Source organism: Plectropomus leopardus, chromosome 3, assembly GCF_026936395.1.
Source record: "Plectropomus leopardus strain MGB_pleo_1.0 chromosome 3, ASM2693639v1, whole genome shotgun sequence".
NCBI lineage: Eukaryota > Metazoa > Chordata > Actinopteri > Perciformes > Serranidae > Plectropomus > Plectropomus leopardus.
In genome coordinates, this window is record NC_142178.1 from 40,958,511 (window position 1) to 40,975,259 (window position 16,749).

The window sequence follows — 16,749 nt, forward strand, 5'->3', positions numbered from 1 at the left end:
GCCGGCGGAGGAGCCACCGGAGCGGGGCCAGCGCGGCCAGCAGCGGGCGGACACGGCCCAAAGCGCGCCCAGCCTCCCGGGTAACGGCGGCACCGTCCCCGGCGGCGGGTCTGTCCGCCGGAGCCGCCGAGCCGCCGGTCCGCCGTCTGCTTCCACAGAGACCCATTAACGGCCATATCACCGCAGACCGGCCGGTTCAGTCCAGAGAGCCGCTGCTCCGTTCAGATCACCCGGACCGGTTCTTCTTTTGCTTATGAACCGACACCGGCACACCGGCATACCGCCCCCTGCTGCACCGGAAAGTCTCATCAACTGTTGTTGTTGTGTTTTTGTTGAGGGGGGAGATCTCTATTTTTGATGATGATTTGAGGTGATTTTTTTTTTTCTTTTTCTGTGTGTGTGTGTGTGTCTGTGTGTGTGTGTGTGGGGTTCTTATAAAATTTTATAAAATTATAAAATTCTTGACTTTTTGTTTTTATTTTTGTGTTTTCTTTTCCTCTGGCCCATTTATCACAGCCAGAAAAACAGAAAAGGTAAAAAATAAAAATTATTGTTGGATGTTCAGATTTCTGACAGCCCATGAACACATCATGTGGGAAGTACTCTTCCATTAGAAGGAAACATAACCAAATCTGAGCTTAAAATAGTGATAATTGGTCTAAATCACTTTATAATGTATAAAATCAATCCACTATATATGCAGTTAAATAACTCTACAATGAAATATAAAATAATTAAAATGTCTGCATCCAAACACTTCCTGAAAGGTTTTTTAATTATCACAATATTTCATGTTTACCCAATAACAAAGAAAACAACAACTACAGACGTAGTCGATTTGAATTTGTTTGTGAGCTACATGTACAGAGAAAAGAAACACTCACCCCAAATACATTAAAGGACAATAACAAACATAAAATAAGTGAAATCCATAAATGAAATAAAAGTACTTTTAAATGACTCTTATCGCAGTTCTGCTGAGGGCAGTGTGAGCTGTGAGCTGAGCTCCAGCTGTTACCTGTTGTTGTATTGTCTCTGTGACCTGCACTGACGTGCGCTTACCTGCGCTGACGTGCACTGACATTTGCTTACCTGCACTGACGTGCGCTGACGTGCGCTGACGTGCGCTGACGTGCACTGACATGCGCTTACCTGCACTGACATGGTGCTGACCTGCGCTGACCTGCTGCTGACATGCCCTTACCTGCGTTGACATGCACTAACATGGCGCTGACCTGCGCTGACGTGCACTGACATGCGCTGACGTGCACGGACATGCGCTGACGTGCACTGACATGCTGCCTCTTGGCAGCAGGTCCTCTGTGTCGGCACTGAAGTTTGTTTTTAATTTTTGTTTTAGGAGTCCAGTGGTTGATGTAGTTTTCGTTACACTTTTCTATAAACTGGTTGTGTTTGACTGAGGGCCGTCCTTGTTGAGGAGGTGAGCCTCAGGACCAGCTGACTGTTCTCTTTCCCTCCCTCTGTATATTTAACCCTCCTGTCCTCCCTCAGTCTTCAGTCCAGAGTCTCAGCGGGACGATGGAGTGTCAGGACTCTGTTGTGTCCTCCCTCACCTGGTTTCTGATCATCTTGGGTGTAATCATGCTGCTGAACCAGATTTTCAAGGAAACAAAGTACGGCCGCTACTCCTTTAAGACGGGTTACTTCTGTCCTGCCAGACTGGCCTGGTTCCTCCAGGAGGTCCCGGCCTTCCTGCTGCCGCTGCTCCTGCTGCTGCTGACTGAAGAGGAGCAGGAAGAACCGGAGACAGCACCAGGGACAAAACTGGGGACAGAACTGGGGACATGATCTGGAGGCGGCTGCTGCTATATGCCTTCATGCTGCACTACTTCCACAAGTCAGGTCACCTCACAGCACAAGTCCGAACACACACACACACACACACACACACACACACACACACACACACACTGAAAAATGCATTCAAAACCTCACTGAAGTAAAAGCTAAATGTGAATTAAAGTATTTGAAGTAAAAGTCAGTGAGAAACATTTCTGGATGAATCTTCCTGCTGCATTTACGTGCATGCGTCGTTTTTAACTCCTTACAGCCTTTTACATATAAAATAAAAGATAAAAAATAAAAAAAGATAAACCTAATCAAACAGAGGCCTAAATATAAAGATAGATGATAATTTAAAAGATTATTATTATTGTTGGAAAATTTTCCAAAAACAACAATAATCTTCTAATGATTTTCACTCCTTCTGTCTTTTGTGGAACATTTCTTGCCAAGTTGCTTGTTGCCTTTTTAGACGTGTTTAAAAAAAAAAATCCATTTGTTTGGGTTTCAAAGGGTTAAATATTTGTGAAACACTGAACACAGTGCATGAAAACTGCTGTTAAGGGAACACCAGTGTTCCTCCCAAACCATTAGTTAGTGAATCATTAGCCCCACACGTCATTGTTGGGGACAGATTAATGAATCTTGCACCTCCCCTGCTTGTAAGCAAGCGGCCTTTATTCTCCCAGCCGCCCACAGCTTCAGCGTCAGGTGAGGGAGAGCGGATTGTGACACTTTGTGGTTTGTATAGTTAAAAAGTTCCAGCTGTTACTCAGTAAGATAATCAGTGAGTTCTGAAGTTAGATTTGATTGTGCCTCTCAAATTTTAACTTTCCTCACTGTGGAAGAGGAAAGCCTGAGCCAGCCCTAACTATAAAGAGGAAAGTCTGAGCCAGCCCTAACTATAAAGAGGAAAGACTGAGCCAGCCCTAACTATAAAGAGGAAAGCCTGAGCCAGCCCTAACTATAAAGAGGAAAGCCTGAGCCAGCCCTAACTATAAAGAGGAAAGCCTGAGCCAGCCCTAACTATAAAGAGGAAAGCCTGAGCCAGCCCTAACTATAAAGAGGAAAGCCTGAGCCAGCCCTAACTATAAAGAGGAAAGCCTGAGCCAGCTCTAACTATAAAGAGGAAAGTCTGAGCCAGCCCTAACTATAAAGAGGAAAGCCTGAGCCAGCCCTAACTATAAATTCTATATTACTTTACATGTCCGATGTCTGATGTGCTGCTCTGTTAAAGTCTTAGATCATTTCGGACGGTGCGACAGTATATTTCATTTTAATTCTGTGAAACCTGAGCAAATTGGTTTGATTTCTTTCAGAATAATGGAAAACATGTTGTGAGCAACTCTACAAGATCTGCCACAAAACTTAGCAAGAAATGAGCAAAGTGTTGTGAGAAAATGACAGAGTTCTGCATAGAGTGCCCCAGGAATGAGTCCTAAAATCCGAAACTCAGTCAGCACGTGTCTGTTCTGCAGGAGTATCATCTACGCCTTCCTGACCAGAGGACGACCCGTCCGCTGCTCATCGTCCTCCTCGCCGCCATCTTCTGCTCGCTCAACGGCTTCCTGCAGGGTCACCACCTGCTGCACTGCGCCCGCTTCCAAGACGGCTGGCTGGACGGACGCTCGCCGGGCTGCAGGTGAGTCACAGCCGCCGCTTCACGATCTACGACAATCATCAGTGATCATTTGCTTAACAAAAAAGACTAAATATGATATGCTTGTTTTTCTCAGTGACTAAGGCGAGACGACGAGACGTCATGAAACTGAAACTGTGACAATATCAGCGTGGAGTATTGTTAACAAAAGAAGACTCAAATATAGTTTAAAAACAGAAACTTTACCAAAATCAGTTTTAATATTCTTTGAGAAAAATGAGGAAATTAAATATTATAGGTCTAAAATACTCACTTGCTTTGCTTAGGGGCCACTGTTGCCAAATGACAGGAGGCCAGGGGCCCGCCACAGCAGCCCCATGCATGTTTCTAAGATTTTAGGACATTTATACGATTTAAGAACGTTTCTAGGAGTTTAGGACATTTTAGGATTTTGGTGCATGTCTGTGAAATAGAATAACAAATAATCATCCTGTTTTCTCTTATTCTGAAAGGGCTTCTTCTGTTTGTGGTCGGTATGATCATCAACATCCACAGTGACTACATCCTGCGCCGCCTGAGACGACCGGAGAGATCGTCTACAGGATCCCCTACGGTACCACACCAGATCCTGGTCCTCACCAGATCCTGGTCCACACCAGATCCTGATCCACAAACCCTGACAAAGTTTAGGATAACTAAAGTAACTGTTTACTTGAACTTTTCACACCTGGACTTTTACTTTTCTCTCAGGAGGAATGTTTGAGTTCGTGTCCGGCGCTAACTTCTTCGGGGAGATCGTGGAGTGGTGTGGGTACGCCCGTCAGCCGCCTGGTCTTTACCCACCTTCGCCCGCCTTCTTCACATCACAGGCTCCATCGGGCCCAGAGCCCTCCATCACCACAGGTGAGAATCTGCTTGTTTACAGCACAGCAGGTAACTTTACTGTTAGGTATTCCAACACAACACGTAGATTTAGTGTAATGTATTTCCAGCACAACAGGTCGGTAACAAAACTTTGAAGTACTGCAAACTTAAAATAAAAATTAAAATGTAAACTTTAAAGTTTAAGTAAATCAGGCATTTTAATTATTAATTATTATTTAATTTACATTAATTATTATTAATATGTATTATTAAGTACAGCAAACTTACATAAGACAATAATAAAACTTAAGACTTTAAGTTATTATAAAGTGATATTTTTATTTTAGCAATATTGAGTTCACTAACTTCAAAAATTCAAGGTTAATCTGACGCGTCGTCGTCTCTGTGGATGATTTTTGTCTCCGACTGGAAACAGTTTGGTGTAATCTGGTGGTTTGTGTGTTTCAGAGATTACCAGCAGAGGTTTGAGGACTACCCTCGCTCCAGGAAAGCTCTCATTCCTTTCATCCTGTGACCCCGGAGGACGACTCGCCGTCTCTCCGTCCGCTGCTGCTTTACACCAAATATTAATACTTGTTACTACAGTCATCTGTACACATTCAGAGTACTGATACAGAATATGACCAGTAATAAATGATGATGTATCATTATAGAGGAATAAAGTCATTAAAATGAGCTCCAGCTGGAAGGACAGACTCTGCAGGTCAGAGCAGAGTTTCTGTGTTTCTTTGTTTCTTTGTTTGTTTCTTTGTTTGTTTGTATCTTTGTTTCTTTGTTTGTTTCTTTGTTTGTGGTCCATTTACAGATTTTGGATTATTTTTCTTTATGACAGGTGTGTGTGATTCGGCTGCATCACCTCCGTCAGGCGCTGCGTGTTTATTCGGTTTACAGAGAGCCTTACGCTCCCGTTCATTGACAAAAACGGCGTTAAAACGGTAGATTTTCAGAAGGGTTTCGGTGATGTAGAATAAGACCCGAGCACCGGGTACCTGTCTCGTCCTCGTCGATCCTCAGCGCCGCGGAGATGAACTCGAAGGCCCGCCCGTGGTGGCTCCTGACCCGCTGGCTCCGCTCCGGGCTCCCGCTGCCGCCGCAAGTCTGCTCTGGAGCCCCGGATCGGCTCCACAGCCGGCGGAGGAGCCACCGGAGCGGGGCCAGCGCGGCCAGCAGCGGGGCGGACACGGCCCAAAGCGCGCCCAGCCTCCCGGGGGTAACGGCGGCACCGTCACCGGCGGCGGGTCTGTCCGCCGGAGCCGCCGAGCCGCCGGTCCGCCGTCTGCTTCCACAGAGACCCATTAACGGCCATATCACCGCAGACCGGCCGGTTCAGTCCAGAGAGCCGCTGCTCCGTTCAGATCACCCGGACCGGTTCTTCTTTTGCTTATGAACCGACACCGCAGACCGGCATACCGCCCCCTGCTGCACCGGAAAGTCTCATCAACTGTTGTTGTTGTGTTTTTGTTGAGGGGGGAGATCTCTATTTTTGATGATGATTTGAGGTGATTTTTTTTTTCTTTTTCTGTGTGTGTGTGTGTGTCTGTGTGTGTGTGTGTGGGGGGGGGGTTCTTATAAAATTTTATAAAATTATAAAATTCTTGACTTTTTGTTTTTATTTTTGTGTTTTCTTTTCCTCTGGCCCATTTATCACAGCCAGAAAAACAGAAAAGGTAAAAAATAAAAATTATTGTTGGATGTTCAGATTTCTGACAGCCCATGAACACATCATGTGGGAAGTACTCTTCCATTAGAAGGAAACATAACCAAATCTGAGCTTAAAATAGTGATAATTGGTCTAAATCACTTTATAATGTATAAAATCAATCCACTATATATGCAGTTAAATAACTCTACAATGAAATATAAAATAATTAAAATGTCTGCATCCAAACACTTCCTGAAAGGTTTTTTAATTATCACAATATTTCATGTTTACCCAATAACAAAGAAAACAACAACTACAGACGTAGTCGATTTGAATTTGTTTGTGAGCTACATGTACAGAGAAAAGAAACACTCACCCCAAATACATTAAAGGACAATAACAAACATAAAATAAGTGAAATCCATCAATGAAATAAAAGTACTTTTAAATGACTCCAATCGCAGTTCTGCTGAGGGCAGTGTGAGCTGTGAGCTGAGCTCCAGCTGTTACCTGTTGTTGTATTGTCTCTGTGACCTGCACTGACGTGCGCTTACCTGCGCTGACGTGCACTGACATTTGCTTACCTGCACTGACGTGCGCTGACGTGCGCTGACGTGCACTGACATGCGCTTACCTGCACTGACATGGTGCTGACCTGCGCTGACCTGCTGCTGACATGCCCTTACCTGCGTTGACATGCACTAACATGGCGCTGACCTGCGCTGACGTGCACTGACATGCGCTGACGTGCACGGACATGCGCTGACGTGCACTGACATGCTGCCTCTTGGCAGCAGGTCCTCTGTGTCGGCACTGAAGTTTGTTTTTAATTTTTGTTTTAGGAGTCCAGTGGTTGATGTAGTTTTCGTTACACTTTTCTATAAACTGGTTGTGTTTGACTGAGGGCCGTCCTTGTTGAGGAGGTGAGCCTCAGGACCAGCTGACTGTTCTCTTTCCCTCCCTCTGTATATTTAACCCTCCTGTCCTCCCTCAGTCTTCAGTCCAGAGTCTCAGCGGGACGATGGAGTGTCAGGACTCTGTTGTGTCCTCCCTCACCTGGTTTCTGATCATCTTGGGTGTAATCATGCTGCTGAACCAGATTTTCAAGGAAACAAAGTACGGCCGCTACTCCTTTAAGACGGGTTACTTCTGTCCTGCCAGACTGGCCTGGTTCCTCCAGGAGGTCCCGGCCTTCCTGCTGCCGCTGCTCCTGCTGCTGCTGACTGAAGAGGAGCCGGGAAGAACCGGAGACAGCACCAGGGACAAAACTGGGGACAGAACTGGGGACATGATCTGGAGGCGGCTGCTGCTATATGCCTTCATGCTGCACTACTTCCACAAGTCAGGTCACCTCACAGCACAAGTCCGAACACACACACACACACACACACACACACACACACACACACACTGAAAAATGCATTCAAAACCTCACTGAAGTAAAAGCTAAATGTGAATTAAAGTATTTGAAGTAAAAGTCAGTGAGAAACATTTCTGGATGAATCTTCCTGCTGCATTTACGTGCATGCGTCGTTTTTAACTCCTTACAGCCTTTTACATATAAAATAAAAGATAAAAAAGTAAAAAAGATAAACCTAATCAAACAGAGGCCTAAATATAAAGATAGATGATAATTTAAAAGATTATTATTATTGTTGGAAAATTTTCCAAAAACAACAATAATCTTCTAATGATTTTCACTCCTTCTGTCTTTTGTGGAACATTTCTTGCCAAGTTGCTTGTTGCCTTTTTAGACGTGTTTAAAAAAAAAAATCCATTTGTTTGGGTTTCAAAGGGTTAAATATTTGTGAAACACTGAACACAGTGCATGAAAACTGCTGTTAAGGGAACACCAGTGTTCCTCCCAAACCATTAGTTAGTGAATCATTAGCCCCACACGTCATTTTTGGGGACAGATTAATGAATCTTGCACCTCCCCTGCTTGTAAGCAAGCGGCCTTTATTCTCCCAGCCGCCCACAGCTTCAGCGTCAGGTGAGGGAGAGCGGATTGTGACACTTTGTGGTTTGTATAGTTAAAAAGTTCCAGCTGTTACTCAGTAAGATAATCAGTGAGTTCTGAAGTTAGATTTGATTGTGCCTCTCAAATTTTAACTTTCCTCACTGTGGAAGAGGAAAGCCTGAGCCAGCCCTAACTATAAAGAGGAAAGTCTGAGCCAGCCCTAACTATAAAGAGGAAAGACTGAGCCAGCCCTAACTATAAAGAGGAAAGCCTGAGCCAGCCCTAACTATAAAGAGGAAAGCCTGAGCCAGCCCTAACTATAAAGAGGAAAGCCTGAGCCAGCCCTAACTATAAAGAGGAAAGCCTGAGCCAGCCCTAACTATAAAGAGGAAAGCCTGAGCCAGCCCTAACTATAAAGAGGAAAGCCTGAGCCAGCTCTAACTATAAAGAGGAAAGTCTGAGCCAGCCCTAACTATAAAGAGGAAAGTCTGAGCCAGCCCTAACTATAAAGAGGAAAGCCTGAGCCAGCCCTAACTATAAATTCTATATTACTTTACATGTCCGATGTCTGATGTGCTGCTCTGTTAAAGTCTTAGATCATTTCGGACGGTACGACAGTATATTTCATTTTAATTCTGTGAAACCTGAGCAAATTGGTTTGATTTCTTTCAGAATAATGGAAAACATGTTGTGAGCAACTCTACAAGATCTGCCACAAAACTTAGCAAGAAATGAGCAAAGTGTTGTGAGAAAATGACAGAGTTCTGCATAGAGTGCCCCAGGAATGAGTCCTAAAATCCGAAACTCAGTCAGCACGTGTCTGTTCTGCAGGAGTATCATCTACGCCTTCCTGACCAGAGGACGACCCGTCCCGCTGCTCATCGTCCTCCTCGCCGCCATCTTCTGCTCGCTCAACGGCTTCCTGCAGGGTCACCACCTGCTGCACTGCGCCCGCTTCCAAGACGGCTGGCTGACGGACGCTCGCCGGGCTGCAGGTGAGTCACAGCCGCCGCTTCACGATCTACGACAATCATCAGTGATCATTTGCTTAACAAAAAAGACTAAATATGATATGCTTGTTTTTCTCAGTGACTAAGGCGAGACGATTTAGACGTCATGAAACTGAAACTGTGACAATATCAGCGTGGAGTATTGTTAACAAAAGAAGACTCAAATATAGTTTAAAAAACAGAAACTTTACCAAAATCAGTTTTAATATTCTTTGAGAAAATGAGGAAATTAAATATTATAGGTCTAAAATACTCACTTGCTTTGCTTAGGGGCCACTGTTGCCAAATGACAGGAGGCCAGGGCCCGCCACAGCAGCCCCATGCATGTTTCTAAGATTTTAGGACATTTATACGATTTAAGAACGTTTCTAGGAGTTTAGGACAGTTTTAGGATTTTGGTGCATGTCTGTGAAATAGAATAACAAATAATCATCCTGTTTTCTCTTATTCTGAAAGGGCTTCTTCTGTTTGTGGTCGGTATGATCATCAACATCCACAGTGACTACATCCTGCGCCGCCTGAGACGACCCGGAGAGATCGTCTACAGGATCCCCTACGGTACCACACCAGATCCTGGTCCTCACCAGATCCTGGTCCACACCAGATCCTGATCCACAAACCCTGACAAAGTTTAGGATAACTAAAGTAACTGTTTACTTGAACTTTTCACACCTGGACTTTTACTTTTCTCTCAGGAGGAATGTTTGAGTTCGTGTCCGGCGCTAACTTCTTCGGGGAGATCGTGGAGTGGTGTGGGTACGCCGTCGCCGCCTGGTCTTTACCCACCTTCGCCTTCGCCTTCTTCACCGCGTGCTCCATCGGGCCCAGAGCCCTCCATCACCACAGGTGAGAATCTGCTTGTTTACAGCACAGCAGGTAACTTTACTGTTAGGTATTCCAACACAACACGTAGATTTAGTGTAATGTATTTCCAACAAAACAAGTCGGTAACAATACTTTAAAATACAGCAAACTTAAAATAAAAATTAAACATGTAAACTTTAAATATTAATTAAATCAAGCATTTTAATTATTAATTATTATTTAATTTACATTAATTATTATTAATATGTATTATTAAGTACAGCAAACTTACATAAGACAATAATAAAACTTAAGACTTTAAGTTATTATAAAGTGATATTTTTATTTTAGCAATATTGAGTTCACTAACTTCAAAAATTCAAGGTTAATCTGACGCGTCGTCGTCTCTGTGGATGATTTTTGTCTCCGACTGGAAACAGTTTGGTGTAATCTGGTGGTTTGTGTGTTTCAGAGATTACCAGCAGAGGTTTGAGGACTACCCTCGCTCCAGGAAAGCTCTCATTCCTTTCATCCTGTGACCCCGGAGGACGACTTGCCGTCTCTCCGTCCGCTGCTGCTTTACACCAAATATTAATACTTGTTACTACAGTCATCTGTACACATTCAGAGTACTGATACAGAATATGACCAGTAATAAATGATGATGTATCATTATAGAGGAATAAAGTCATTAAAATGAGCTCCAGCTGGAAGGACAGACTCTGCAGGTCAGAGCAGAGTTTCTGTGTTTCTTTGTTTCTTTGTTTGTTTGTTTGTCAGGCACTGGTCCGTTTACAGATTTTGGATTCTTTTTCTTAATTAACATCGACGTTCTGAGAACGGTACAATGCAACCACTGAATGTTTTAGTAACGTTTACATCGGCAAGTTTTCTTTTAGTTCCCAGAATGTTCCTCTGAAAGTTCAGGGAACATTCTCTGTAAACATTAAAAAAATGTTTGTTTTTGTTTTTTAATTATCACATCACATTTGCATTAAAAAATGTTGTGTTATCTCAGGCCTCAATAACATGCTCTGAATGTTGCTTTCAAAATGTTTTTCCGTTGTTCTCATGTAACATTGTGGGAACGTTTGCTAAAGTGAGGTTAACCGTATATAAAAATGTTTCGTTGTTGTTGACGTATCACATTAAAGGAACATTTGCAAAGGGATGTTCTGTAATCTCGAGCTTCAATAACATCCTGAAAACATTCTCTGACTGTTGCTTTGAAAACGTTCTCCCTTTGTTCTCATTTAACATTGTGGGAACGTTTCGTAAAGAACATTCTCTGATCTGTCACCTCTCAACGAGTGTTTCAGCTCAAACGTTACATCTAAGTCAACATTTAACCTCACAGCAACATTATCTGATACGATGACCAGCCTTGAAACGTTCTTTGAACATTAGACGAAAATGTTTTCTTTAAAACATTATTGTAACTTGTAGGGAACGTTAGCCAGTGTTGTGGGAACGTTCCCTGCTGGCTGGGTTAACCCGTGTTTGAAAAACTTGTGCATGTGCTGGTTTGGGAGTAAACCGGGGCTCGGTGGTGCTGTTAGACGCTTCACGCCCTCTGCTGGTCGTGTTGAACACTGCACACATGCTGGTGTGTGTGTGTGTGTGTGTGTGTGTGTGTGTGTGTGTGTGTGTGTGCGTGTGTGTGTGTGTGTGTGTGTGTGTGTGTGTGTGTGTGTGTGTCTGTGTGTGTGTGTGTGTGTGTGTGTGTTTCCTGCTCAGCATCACATGTCATATATGATGCTGAAGTTTGTTTTCGCGCTTTTGTTCTTCTGAACTACGATTTTGGAAAACAGGACTTTTACTTGTAACAGAGTATTTCTACACAGTGATATTAGTATTATTAGTATTATTATATTATATAGTATTAGTATATTATTAATTATATTATTAGTATTTTACTGCAGTAACTGATGTCACTACACAAGCTCCTCAAAAATCTTTTCATAATGTAATGAAATCAAATTTTCCTTCACTGATTGATGGTGACATTTTCAAGCACAAGCTTTTACTCGCTGTTCTACTTCCTCTTTTTTGCCTTTTGATGTTTTAATTTTTGTTTTTTCCTCGTTTTTTAGAGAGCTGCGTGCTCTGATTTTTTTTTAAATTTTTTTTTTTTTTTTTTTGAGTCGCAGAGGAGCACCAGGAGCATGTGGAGGCCAGGAGCCAATCAGGTGCAGGCAGGAGGCTGATCAGTGGTCTGACGAGCAGCAGGTGAGTCTGCAGGTGAGTCTGCAGGTGAGTCTGCAGACGTCCCTCCTCAGACTGGGTCCTCTGGCTGCTCCCTCCATGTAGCTCTGGTAAACCCAACCTTTATATTCATTTTCGTATTTTAATTGTCAGAGTATTGTAGGGTTGAAAGCACGCTGAGAAATCTGTATTTGAATGATTGTCATGTAGTGAGCCGTATATTTAACAACTTACCAAAACTGTAAAAAACACACACAAGAGTGACAGGATGAGGAGACAGTCCACTGATGGCGCCTCTGCATAAATATGAGTATGAACCCAAAAACCCTTCATATAAAACAGCACACTAGAAAAAAAACCATCTCAGCGTCTGGAGTCCCAGACGGCAGAAACACATCGAGGCAGACGGTTAAAACTACACAAACTCATGCAAAGACATAAAAACTGCACAATCAGTGAGGCTAAAATTTCAAATAAACGTGCATCAGCGCTCCGCCTGCACACACTCAGCTCTCTTCATTTGGCTCCATGAAAGGAAACATTACGACCTAAAAATGCTGAATATCTCCTGTTTTAGCCGCCGGTCACAGCTCTGCAGCTCCTCTCCTCCAGCAGCACAGGTCATGGCAGAACCGCTCAAACACCTCAGGGCGCCCGCACGTGTTAGATAATTAGGACTTCTTGACGACGCAAATTAATATTAAGAAAACATGCTGGTTTGGATGGCATGTTTTCTTCAAAAATCCACCAAATTACTGCATTTATCACGACCAGAAACCGTAAAAAAAGAAGTAGTTAGATTTTCTCATTTCCAATTGCCTTTGAACACATCATGTGCGGCAGACACTTTCATTTAGAGAAATTAATAATCAGAGCTTAAAATAAATAGTGATAAAATATTGATCGAGTATTTTAACTTCGGAGAGCGTGAATTAAAAACAACAACAACAACAACAAACAAACAAATAAACAGTCACTAATTTTGGGGTTTTTTTGAGAAGCGAAAGTGAGCACATATTTAATTATTTATATTTTAAAAAAACAGTCGGACAGGAAATTTTGTAAACTTTAGGCGCCTTTTCATTTACCTTTAAAAATAAAAGACGACGTTTTAATCCGCGTCCGTGCTTTTATTTTGAAGTGTGTCCGCAAGAACCGGAAACACGCGGCGTTCGGGTCTGTTTTTGTACGTAACCGTTAAACAGAATCTGCGTAACCTACGTCAGACGTCTCCACAACAAACATGGCGGACGGTGAGTTGATTGTTGACCATTGATCGCGTTTTTCGCCGTTTTTGTTGCTTTTGTGTTCGTTTGCTGCGTGTTTCCGGTCTGATGCGGCGATTAAAGGTCTCCGTTTAAGCCGCAGGGGCGGGGTTTTCCCGGTACCGGCGCTTATTTACCGGACACAGAGCGTTAATGTGATGCTAAGCTAACGTACCGCCGCTCACAATGCCGAGCCGCCACCGACGTCACCGAGAAGATGATTTTTAACAAAGTCTGAATTTGAGTTTTTATTGTTTGTGTCTGAAAAGACTGAAGTCGCGGAGACTCTAAAATCCGGTGAAATGTGACAGAGGTTTGGTTCTCTGTTGGCGGTTAAACACCAACTTTCATAAATTACCGTTAAATCACAGTTAAACCTCTTTGTTTTGTATCTGTCGTCTTTAAACAGGAAAATGTCTCCAGCAGTTTCGTTCGGCGGGATTCACAGATCAAACTGACCCGGATATTCTCCACTGAGATTCTCTATGAACCAAACTGCGTTCAAAAATCAGCAAATTTAGCGATTTCTCTTTTTCTTTAATTTACAGTAAAACACTAAAGTTCAGTCAGGAATCATCAGGATCTTTTAGTCAATTCGGCAAATTTTAACTTAATGTCAGCAAATCCTAAACCCTGTAACGTGAGTTTATTTGTTCCAGTCAAACACCAGGCGGTTCAAGTCAAGTCAGTTTTATTTATAGAGCCAATTATCACAAAACGTGTTTGTCTCAGTTTGTACCGACATCCCTCTGCCCCGAGACAGTCCAGGGAGGATCCAGATGATTCTGAGATCTGATCAGGATTTAGTCTCTAAATCCATCATCGGCTGTGTGACGGATCTGATCATCAATCATTTAGTAATTTCAGTAAAACACAGACAGACAAAATGCAAACTGTTTTGTCGATTCACACAAAAGTGCAAACAAACTTTTACAGATTAAACAACAAGTGTTGAGCGTCTTAAATGAAACTGAACATGCAGAGGAGCAGTGACTTCACACATCAATCAGCTGTAATCTGAATGCAGAGCAGCAGTGACTTCACACATCAATCAGCTGTAATCTGAACATGCAGAGGAGCAGTGACTTCACACATCAATCAGCTGTAATCTGAATGCAGAGCAGCAGTGACTTCACACATCAATCAGCTATAATCTGAACATGCAGAGGAGCAGTGACTTCACACATCAATCAGCTGTAATCTGAATGCAGAGGAGCAGTGACTTCACACATCAATCAGCTGTAATCTGAATGCAGAGGAGCAGTGACTTCACACATCAATCAGCTGTAATCTGAATGCAGAGCAGCAGTGACTTCACACATCAATCAGCTGTAATCTGAACTCACTTCCTGTCAGAATGTGAGTTCACTGATCTTCAGATGTGTCTGAACACGTTAAAACGAGAAATAAAAACTTTCCTTTGTCTTTCAGATCACACAGACGCAGATCAGTCCATGGAGGGACACACTCCTGTGAGTAACACACTCTGCTACACAATACTGCACAATACCACACCATACTACAAAAAACACACCGCACTACACTCTACTACACTGTACCACAATAAACACACTGTACTACACAATGCTACACTGTACTATGCAATAGAACACAGTACTTCACAATACTAATCAGTGCTGCACCATCCTACAAAAAATACACTGTACTACACAATACTACACTCTACAACACACCATTAAACTGTTCTTCACAATACTACACAGTACTTCACAATATTGCACAATATTAAACCGTACTACAGAATGCTACACTCTACTTCACAATAGAACACAGTACTTCACACTACACACTGCACCGTAATAAACAATATTACATTGGACTACAAAAAACTAAACCATACTACATGGCACTACACAGCACTACAACATGCTACATAATACTACACTGTACTATAATAAACTACACAGTACTACAGTTGACATAAGAAGATAAGAGAAAAAAAAAACAAAATATAAAAATAAAATTGGTTTTGCTCTTGAAAATGATTCTTTTACAAAAATGAGATTTTCCAGCTTTTTGTCTGAAATGTTGTTTTTTAAAGAAAATGCACAAATTAAATTCATCTGTACTCAGCACATCTCAGCCTTTCAGACCCTCAGGTGATGGAAAACAAACAAAAACAAGTTTATCGTATCGGTTAAAATAATCGTTATCGTGATCACTGGTTATGATATCTTCATATCTCACTGAGGAGTCAAAGGAACCTTTAAGCTCGACAGAAATAATGATTTGATGGATATCGTGATAAATATCGATATCCACTGATATTAAAAAAATATCGTTATAAGACTTTTTTGGTGATGATGGTGATGATGATGATGGTGATGATAGTGATGATGATGGTGATGGTGATGATGATGATGATAGTGATGATGATGATAATAATGATGATGATGATAGTGATGGTGATGATGGTGATGATGGTGATGATGATGGTGATGGTGGTGATGGTGATGGTGGCGATGGTGATGGTGGCGATGATGATGGTGATGATGATGATGATAGTGATGATGATGGTGATGGTGATGATGATGATAGTGGTGATGATGGTGGTGATGATGATGATGATAGTGATGATGATGGTGATGATGATGGTGATGGTGATGATGATTTCTGTTCTTGTTGTTTGTGTCGTTAAAGTTTTGGTCTAAATTCTCCTGCAGGTCTCTGAAAACCCTCATGCAGAGTACGGCCTGACGGAAAACATCCAGGTAACACACACACACACACTCACTGTGACACACACACACTCACTGTAGCACACACACTGTGTAATGAGAAGGTGAAGGCGGACTCCCAGCATGCTTTGCTCCTCAGAGGTCGGTGGAGAACGAGAAGGCGAGCGCAGAGAAAATGTCGAAGCAGAAGGTGGACCTGCAGGCGCTGCCGACCCGGGCGTACCTGGACCAGACCGTCGTCCCCATCCTGCTGCAGGGACTGTCCGTCCTCGCGAAGGACAGGTACACACACACACACAGAGTACACACTCTGAATACTCCCTCTGATGTATCGGCGTGTTCACTCCATGCGTGACGCGAGCGTTTGGCGTAGAGAGATGCAAAAGTTCCCGCCAAATGAGTAAAGTTTTGTTTTTGTCCTGCAGACCTCCGAACCCCATCGAGTACCTGGCAGCCTTCCTGCTCAAGAACAAATCCCAGTTTGAAGAGAGAAGTTAAACTGGTGTCTTTTCTCACCGCAGAAACTGCTTTCCGCTCCGCCGTCTTTTCTTTCTTTTTAGTTTTAAATCCAGAATAAAAGTTGACGTGAAAGTCGGCTCTGTGGGCTTTTCTTCATTAAAAGCTGTAATATCGAGCGGTGAAGGGATGACGAATTTTTGAAGGCCAACCAGGAAGTTAGCATCGCTCTGGTTCCCTCGTCAAAAACGGTCTGGGATTTTCGGTTATCGCCAAAAATAATCTCTGTGACGAACACGAGTTTATGAGACTTGCAGGTTTTGTTCGGCGTGATAATCTCCACAGATGAACTCCACTTTGTGTGTTTGAAGCGTAAATTAAATCACCAGAAGCAAAACGCTGTTAGGCTTTACACGAACT

The 16,749-nt window shown here is 42.9% G+C and overlaps 2 protein-coding genes and 1 pseudogene across 3 annotated transcripts; all 3 read left to right on the forward strand.

The window, feature by feature from the left end:
• The first annotated feature begins 1,000 nt into the window (after positions 1-1,000).
• On the forward strand, positions 1,001-4,963 carry LOC148190095 (3-oxo-5-alpha-steroid 4-dehydrogenase 2-like; annotated as a pseudogene).
• Positions 4,964-6,875: 1,912 nt separating this feature from the next.
• Positions 6,876-10,417, forward strand: LOC148190096 (3-oxo-5-alpha-steroid 4-dehydrogenase 2-like). Its single transcript, XM_088075291.1, has 5 exons — positions 6,876-7,271; positions 8,722-8,885; positions 9,357-9,458; positions 9,596-9,746; positions 10,177-10,417. Exons 1-5 carry the CDS (start codon positions 6,952-6,954, stop codon positions 10,241-10,243), a joined length of 804 nt encoding a protein of 267 aa, XP_087931417.1. The 5' UTR covers positions 6,876-6,951; the 3' UTR covers positions 10,244-10,417.
• A 1,457-nt stretch (positions 10,418-11,874) lies between these two features.
• dpy30 (dpy-30 histone methyltransferase complex regulatory subunit) lies at positions 11,875-16,464 on the forward strand. 2 transcript variants are annotated; one of them, XM_088075069.1, is made up of 5 exons: positions 11,875-12,019; positions 14,606-14,646; positions 15,859-15,906; positions 16,013-16,155; positions 16,299-16,464. In XM_088075069.1, exons 2-5 carry the CDS (start codon positions 14,629-14,631, stop codon positions 16,369-16,371), a joined length of 282 nt encoding a protein of 93 aa, XP_087931195.1. In that variant the 5' UTR covers positions 11,875-12,019; positions 14,606-14,628; the 3' UTR covers positions 16,372-16,464. The 2 variants fall into 2 exon arrangements, with proteins under 2 accessions (XP_087931195.1, XP_087931194.1); XM_088075068.1 differs by lacking the exon at positions 11,875-12,019 and adding an exon at positions 13,079-13,162.
• Positions 16,465-16,749: the final 285 nt, after the last annotated feature.